The sequence below is a fragment of the Myotis davidii genome, unplaced genomic scaffold, assembly GCF_000327345.1.
Source record: "Myotis davidii unplaced genomic scaffold, ASM32734v1 scaffold826, whole genome shotgun sequence".
In the NCBI taxonomy this organism is placed as follows: domain Eukaryota; kingdom Metazoa; phylum Chordata; class Mammalia; order Chiroptera; family Vespertilionidae; genus Myotis; species Myotis davidii.
This window is the reverse complement of record NW_006297142.1, coordinates 610,008-618,342: the sequence shown is the minus strand read 5'-3', so window position 1 is coordinate 618,342 and position 8,335 is coordinate 610,008. Positions and strand designations below refer to the sequence as shown.

General features: G+C 61.1%; 1 protein-coding gene across 1 annotated transcript in view; it reads right to left on the bottom strand.

Moving 5' to 3' along the window:
• Positions 1-8,335, bottom strand: part of FADS2 (fatty acid desaturase 2) — a 28,238-nt gene that overhangs the window by 4,807 nt on the left and 15,096 nt on the right. The window contains exons 5-6 of the mRNA XM_015569812.1: positions 3,203-3,263; positions 2,752-2,828 (exon numbers count right to left, since the gene is read on the bottom strand). Coding sequence (XP_015425298.1) covers positions 2,752-2,828; positions 3,203-3,263 — 138 coding nt within the window. The remainder of the gene's footprint in view (positions 1-2,751; positions 2,829-3,202; positions 3,264-8,335) is intronic.

The window sequence follows — 8,335 nt, the reverse complement described above, 5'->3', positions numbered from 1 at the left end:
CACGTGCCCGCGGCCCACCTCCAGGCCCACGTGTGCCGGGCCAGGACGTGCTGTGTCCAGGCCACGTCCACCCGGCGGCAGCTGCTTCCCTCATCTGCTCAGCAGCTCACCCTGCAAGGCAGCTCTGCTAGGTCAGCTCCACCACATCCAGCGAGTACCTTCTCTGTGTCAGAGGCCAAGTGGGATGCTGGGGGCAAAGGTCATTCGGAGCCCAGGCCTCCAAGGACAGACTAGAGAGATCCCTTCAACACCCCATGGAGGGGACTGGTGGTCCCGGGGCCTCCCTGGCGTTTAGAAGCAGCCTCCACCAGGAGGGGGGCCTGCGCCTGGGCCCCGTGAGTCTCGGGCACCAAGTCGGGAGCGGTGGGGAGGCCCAGCCCCCCGGCCCGGATGCACCCCATTTCCTGGCAGGGCAGGGCGAGGGCAAGCCCTGCAAAGGCTGAGGGCCTATCGGGTTTCCGGGCCTGCCCTCTGAGCCTGCTCAGGTGCGCCGTCAGATCGCCTTTCCTGCTACCCCTATTTCATTGCTTTGTTCCTTAGGGAACGAACAGTTTAAAAAAAAAGAGAGATTAAATATTCCTATCACCTGCATGAGAGCAGATTAAAATACCCAGCAGCATCGCCCGGCCCCGCACCGCGGCTCACACTCCTGCTCGGCACGCGGCCGCCGGGCCCAGTGAGCCTGGGGCAGATGGTGGTCACGTAGGCGCGGACCTGGGTTCAAGTTCCCATCACTTAACGGATCCAGAACTTCCATCCTCCAGCCCAGGGGTCCACAAACTACGGCCCGCGGGCCACATGCAAATACAAATATTGTATTTGTTCCTGTTTTGTTTTTTTACTTCAAAATAAGATCTGTGCAGTGTGCATAGGAATTTGTTCATAGATTTTTTTTTAAACTACAGTCCGGCCCTCCAACGGTCTGAGGGACAGTGAACTGGCCCCTGTTTAAAAAGTCTGAGGACCCCTGTTCCAGCCCCTCCGGCCTTGTGGGCAAACAGGGTTAAACAACACAACGTAGGCGTCAGAGCCGGACTGTTCTAGAAGACCGTCAGTACTAACGAAACTTTGGGGGCAAGAGCGAAACTTGGAGGTGAGTGGGGCACGTTCTACCAGCATGGGCAGAGTCACGCCTCCTCCCCAGCCACCAGCCGTCGCCGGAGGCCAGTCCGGATCTCTTAGCAGAATCAACAGCCACGGGCAGGCCTGCGTGGCTCCGTGGTTGAACCCGGAGGTCACGGTTGGATTCCCGGTCAGAGCACGTGCCCGGGTTGCAGGCTCCATCCCCAGTAGGGGGCGTGCGGGAGGCAGCAGATCCACAGTTCTCTCTCCCCATTGATGTTTCTCTCTCTCACTCCCTCTCCCTTCCTCTCTGAAATCAATTAAAAAAATTACAAAAAACAAAAAAACAAACACACACAAAAAAACAAGAATCAGCAGCCACGGCCGACCGTACTTCCCATGAGAGGATGCAAGACCCAGTGCTTCGCGGCCCTTCACATGTGATCCGGACACAGGCCCCGTCGCTCCAGAGGCTGGTGGCGTGAGTGTGGGGAGGCCTCGGACGTGGCGGTGAAGGCCTGGGTTCCAGAACCCCCCCACCCCTTGGTGTCACTTGGGAGAAGTCCCAAATTCTCAGAGTCTCACTATTTTCATTTATGAAACCGAGTTAAAAAAAAAAAATTAAGAGCGACCAGTGGTACCCATGCCAGTGACTGTGGAGAGAGGGCCCTGTCCCTGACCCACTGGAACCCGCGCTGCCCAGCTGACCGCTCCGTCCAGGTCACGCCATGTGGGCACCGTGTCCTCTCGGGAGGAATCATGCCCACACGCTACACAAAGCCAGGCTGGTGGGAGGCCCTGAGGCCCCACGGACGCTGCCCTTTGGAGGGGACCCTGGGCACAGATGCAGACCCACGCATGGGGCAGACCAGTGAGGAGGCTCGCGGAGAAGGTGGCGCTGGCCCGACCAGCCCCCTCCTCACTGCCTAGGATGGTGATGGCGAACCTATGACACGCGTGTCAGAGGTGACACACGAACTCATTTTTTTGGTTGATTTTTCTTTATTAAACGGCATTTAAATATATGAAATAAATATCAAAAATATAAGTCTTTCTTTTACTATGGTTGCAAATATCAAAAAATTTCTATATGTGACACGGCACCAGAGTTAAGTTAGGGTTTTCCAAAATGCTGACTCGCCGAGCTTGAAAGGTTCGCCATCAGTGGCCTAGGACCAGCCCGGCCACGGCCCGGGACGTGAGCCCATACGGTTCTGCTGCTCACAGACCTGCCACGCGGCCTGTGGCGCTTCCACGTGCAGCCTCGGCCATTTGCACACCTGCCTCCGCCCCAGCCGGCGCCCGGCTCTCCCTGACCAACGTGGGACCCGCCCGTGGGTCTTGGGGCCACGCAGACAGAGGAGGCCCTGCTGGTGCAGAGCCTGGGTGGCGGGCCGCCTGCGGCTCTGGCCTCATTGCCTTCAGGAACTTTCTGAGGGCTCTGCAAGGCACTGGCTCCCAGGGGCTCCCCTGTGCGTGGGACCATGTGGGGTGGCTGCAGGGCCTGCCAGCTCCTGCCAGCCCCAGAGCAGGTCCATCCTGAGTAATAAGGCAGCTGCCCCAAAAGGAAACGTCTGCGCTGCTCCCCCGCGACCTCCCCCGCCAGAGGCAGGAGGGCACAGCGCAGCCCTGGGGTCCACCACCCAGACCCCCTCCGCATGCCCCGGCCCACGGCGTCCTTCGACTCACCACCCAGTCTTTGCGGACGATCATGGTCCTGATGATCTGGTACTGGAAGTACATGGGGATGAGCAGCGGCGGACCAACTGCGGGGAGAGCAGTGCAGAGGTTCTCAGGGGCGTCCTGTCCCATCCGGGCCGCCCTGCCCCCGTCCCGTCCAGCCCCCATCCCGGCTGGAAGAGCAGGAGGGGCTGCGGCCAGCACACAGGCCCGCAGCTCACGCAGAGGCGGCCGGGAGCAAACAGTACCCCCACCCCCACCCGGGATCACGGAGCAAGGGCCCTGCTGGCCTTGGGCCGTCTGTCTGAAGGCCCAGGAGGCCCAGGAGGGCTCTGCAGGGTGGCTGCCGTGGCCCCTTTCCTAACAGGGTTACGTCACTTTCTCAGTCTGCAAAGGGTGTCGGTGGGAGAAGAACAGAGGGTGAGGGGTGAGGGGTGAGGCTATGGCGCCCCGCACTCACTCAGGAAGAAGTACTCGTGCTGGTGGTTGTAGGGCAGGTATTTCAGCTTCTTCTTGCCGTACTGAGGAGAGAGACAGGAGAGGCAGAGAGAGACAGAGGAGAGACAGAGACAGAGGAGAGAGAGACAGAGGAGAGAGACAGAGGAGAGACAGGAGAGGGAGAGACCGTGAGTGCCGGCCCCTGCACCCGGGGCCCAGCCTCCTGTGCCCTCCTTCCCACCTGTTCTGCAGCCACCACTGTCCCTCCTGCCCAGGGGGCCTCTGTCCCTCGCCTGTCAATCTGCCCCCTCCGGCGCTCAGCTGGCCCCGGGCTAACCGCGCCAGCACGTCCGCAGCCGGCTCAGTGCGTCCCCTGCGCAGCCTCAGCCCCCGCTCCTCGCCAGCCGGGAGCCCGGGAGCCGGCACTGCTGAGGCTAAGGCTCAGGGTCAGGGCCCCACCCAAGGCCACGGGGCCATGGGACTGGCACTGAGAACGCTGACTCGGCGCCCGCGGGCAGGCACTGAGTAACTGTTGTTGGGTGAATGCACAGCCCAGCAGCTCACACAGGCACAGCCCAGAGGGAGTCCTGGCTGTCTGCACCCCTTGGGAGTGAGGAAAGCTGCGGGCCCCCTGGGGAGCTCCCGAGCCCAGGTGAGCAGCTGCAAGGACCAGGGGAGGGCCTGGGGTTTCCCGTCCCCGGCTGGGAGCATCTGCTGCTCGGAGCCTCCCCCAATGTCAAGGCCAAGCCCTGCTCCGGGCCCAGCGCCCTCCCCATGGGGCCCCTCTGAGCGCCAGCCAGTGGGAGAGCCATGGCCCCACCGGGTCCCCTCGGCCCTTTAATCCCAAAGCTCGGGACCCTGGGGACCAGCCCCCGCTGCTGAGTCGAAGCTGAGACCGCAGATGCTGTGTGCAGAGGGCACCTGCTTTGCTCGTCATGCTGGGGTCTGTGGGGGGAGCCAGGCCAGGGCGAGACCCCGCCCAGGTCACTCAGCCCCTGAGTCCCATTTGGTATCCATATCCCTGGTTGTTAAAAACAAACCAAGGAGTCTGGCCAGCGTGGCTCGGTGGCTGAAGGTCGACCTAGGACCAGGAGGTCACAGTTGGATTCCCGGTCAGGGCACAGGCCCGGGTTGCGGGTTCAATCCCCAGAGTGGGGGCGTGCAGGAGGCAGCTGCTCCATGATTCTCTCTCATCAAGGATGTTTCTCTCTCCCTCTCCCTTCCTCTCTGAAATCAATAAAAATATATTAAAAAAGAAAAGCCCTGCTTGGTGTGGCTGTTGGTTGAGCACTGTCCCGTGCACCAAACGGTTGCTGATTCGGCCCTGGCCAGTGTGGCTCTGTGGATAGAGCGTCGGCCTGTGGACCTGGGTTCGACTCCGATCAAGGGCACTTACTTTGGTTGCAGGCACCTCCCTGGCCCAGGCCCTGATTGGGGTCATGCAGGAGGCAACCAGTCCATGTGTCTCTCTCACATCGATGTTTCTCTCTGTCTTTCCCTCTCTCTTCCATTCTCCCTAAAAATCAATGAAATAATATCCTCGGGTGAGAATAAAAAAAAAGTCGCTGGTTCAATTCCCAGTCAGACACATGCCTGGGCTGCAGGCTGGATCCCTGGTAGGGGCCGTGCAGGGGGCAGCCCGTCCATGTCTCGCTCTCACACCGATGTGCCAGGTGCTGACCCCGGGGACACTGCTCCTGGGCAGCCCTTCCCTGGGTCCGAGGCCAGAGCCGCCGCCTCCAATGTGTCCATTCCCACTTACTGCGGGAAATCAAAGCACGGGGTGGAGGCGCGGGGTGCCGTCCAGGCCAACGCCCCCGGCTCCCCAGGTGAGGACAGCGCACAGTGATTATCAAAACCACAGGGGTCTGTGGGCTCCTGCATGGAGGGCCCCCGGGAACAGAGTCCCCCCCGTTCCAGGCCTCGCCTCCTGGCGCCAGGCCATGTCACAGCGCCAACCCCTCGGCTCCGTGCGGCCTCCGGGGCTCCAGCAGGGGCCCCCTCACACCCAGAAAGTGTGTCCATTTGCTCCAAGACGGTCACTAAGGCCAGGGCTGAGGCTGGCCTTAGAGGGGCCCCAGCCAGGGAGGTCTCAGAGGTGGGTGGAGGGGCCAGCACTTGGCGGGGAGGGGAACCCCGAGTGGCCATTCAGGGAGGCGGAAATGCAGCTGCCCAGGGGTCTGCAAGGCCTACAGGCCACACAACAGGCTCAGTCCCCAGTGGGGGGCGTGCAGGAGGCAGCCGATCAGGGATTCTCTCTCATCAGTGATGTTTCTCTCTCGCGATCCCTCTCCCTTCCTCTCTGAAATCAATAAAAATACATTAAACACACACACACACACACACACACACACATGCACACACATGCACACGGAAGCGGGAGGGATCCAACAAACACATTTCCCTTAACGGCCACTAGGTGGTGGCCCCGACAAGGCCCCACAGGACCCAGAGCCCTGGCTTAGAGCAGACGCAGGGGTTTGGATGGTGGCGCTCCTTTCTCTAGCTGTAGCCTTGAGCGAGTTACTCCATCTCTCAGCCTCAGTTGTTCCATCTATAAAATGGGTCTGTTGAGCGCTCCCGCCTCAGGGCTAAGCAAGGCTGAAGTGATGACCTGCATGCAGCACTCAGCTCAGGGCCGGCCCTGGACTTGCTCGGTGGACGCGGCCCCCTCCCCACTGGGCCCCCACACCTCCTCTCCTCCAGGACAGCCCTCACCCCACAGGGAGAGGGCTTGGGGCGGTGGGGCCGTCGGAGGGGGGACACAAGGGGGACAGAGGGAGCTTTCACCCAGGGAGGCAACGGGTGGTGCCCCGTGTCCAGACCCCAGGAAGGAGATGGTGACGCCCAAGGCTCGCTCTGCCGCGTTCCCAGGCGGAGGCTGACCGGGGACGCGGGCCAGGGGCCCGGGGAGGGGAGCTCCGCCCGCGGGGGGCCTGGCTGCCCGGAGTTCCACCGCCCTTTGCCCGGCTGCTGGCCCTCCTGCGCTCAGCCCCTCCGCGGACCACAAGGCCAGGCTTGGACTGTGGGCTTGGATGCCAGGGGCGTGGACAGGGGACATTTTAGTGTCGGAACAAAATGTCCGAGGAAGGACAAGGCCCTCCTTGTCTGTCCCCGGGTGGGGGAGGGGAGCTGCCGCAACGTCCAGCACCAGCCCCTGGGAACCTGCAAACTCCCACAGAGAATGAGCGACAGCTGCCCCCCACCCCCCGATGCCCGGGCACACGCAGATCAGCGAGACCCCAAACCCAGCCTACGGCCCCGCCAGGAGGGCCCTGGTCATTCCCAGGGAGGACTGGCCGCTCGCCTGCTCACCGGGGCTGCCCGACCCAGGAAGCATGGGTCAGTGGGGGGCGGGGGGCGTCCCCGGTGGGTGGAGAGGCAAGGTCTGGGCAGAAACGCTCAGTGCCCGCGACAACGGCCTTGAAGACCTGGCCCGAAACCAGATGTTTCGTTGTGTTCTGGAAGCTCAGGGAGGTCATAAACCCAAAGCAAAATCACAGTGTGGAGCCATGAGCACGGAAGGGGCTACATTTTCACTACTTTCTCTCTTTAAAAAAAATCACAATTTGTATTGATCTCAGAGAGGAAGGGAGAGGGAGAGAGATCTAGAAATATCAATGATCAGAGAGAATCATGGATCGGCTGCCTCCTGCACGCCCCCCACTGGGGATCGAGCCCACAACCTGGGCATGTGCCCTTGACCGGAATCGAACCCGGGACCCCTCAGTCCATAGGCTGACGCTCTATCCACTGAGCCACACCAGCGAGGACTAAAGGTGTAGATTCTTTCTAGAAGAGGGAAGGCGGCCACTCCAGTGAGTTACTAGGTGCCAAGTCACCCTGACGGGGTCCTCGCAAGGACAGGCAGCCCAGCCCGGCCCAGCGCTGGGGCTCAAGAGCGCCCCGCCCCCTGTGCCGCAGGGACGGGCCGAGAGGTGCCACCCACTGCAGGAGCCGGGGAGAGGTGCCAGTAGGACACCAACTCAGCCCAAACCCACTGGGCAGAAGTGAAACTTCCAGAAGTGAAACTATAAACCCCTGAAACTAGTGAGTCTGAGGAACCATCTACGCATAAAAGAAACAAAAGGACCTGGGGGAGGGGGCACTTGCTACATAACCCACAACAATCCTCCCGGAAGTCATAACATAAAGACCGAAAGGCAGGAAGGCGCCTGCTGACACCCCTGCCTGCAGGCGGCCCTTTGAGGCCTGGCCCGCTGGCTGGTTTATGGCGCGGGGAGATAAGGGGGTGGGGGTGGCATAGGACACGCTATCAGGCATCAGCAGTGGGTTCCCCCATCACACGTGGGTCCATTTCTTTTTTGGGGGGAAACTGAAGCATAACACAGGCCGGCACAGAGGGGCTCCGCTTCCTTAAAAAATGCATTAAATGCGGACATTGCTTAAAGAAATTGGGGGTGTTTTGTGAAAAGGAAAATTATAGCATAGTTATAACACAGCGGGGAAATCACGGAGGAGGAACGGAGCAGTGCCCTGGACAGCCCCGGAGGGGGCAGCTGGGCTGGGACCCCTGGAGGAGGCCGCAGGGCTGGGACCCCGGGGGGCGGCCGCAGGGCCGGTGGCAGCTGGGCTGGGACCCCCGGAGGAGGCCGCCGGGCTGAGACCCCCAGAGGAGGCTGCTGGGTGAGGCATGAGCTGCAGACAGAGCCTCCGTCTCAATCTTTGCTTCTGAAAAGCAGGTGTGCCGTGTTCACACAGAGCGGACACACGGCATGTGGTCACGGTCACCCAGGCACATGGCATCGGGGGCAAAGGGGGTGGAGGAGACAGCAGGAGCCTCACTCTCCCATCTTGTGTGCTTTTGTGCCACCTAAATGCTTATAATGGGCGTGTCCTAGATTTATAATAAAAAATGCCCTGATGTTCAAATGAGGCCGCGAGATGCCGTGTTCACACAGAGCGGACACACGGCATGTGGTCACGGTCACCCAGGCACATGGCATCGGGGGCAAAGGGGGTGGAGGAGACAGCAGGAGCCTCACTCTCCCATCTTGTGTGCTTTTGTGCCACCTAAATGCTTATAATGGGCGTGTCCTAGATTTATAATAAAAAATGCCCTGATGTTCAAATGAGGCCGCGAGACAGCGGAAGGACAGGGCGAGCCGTCGGGTCGGGGCCTCACCTCCACGCC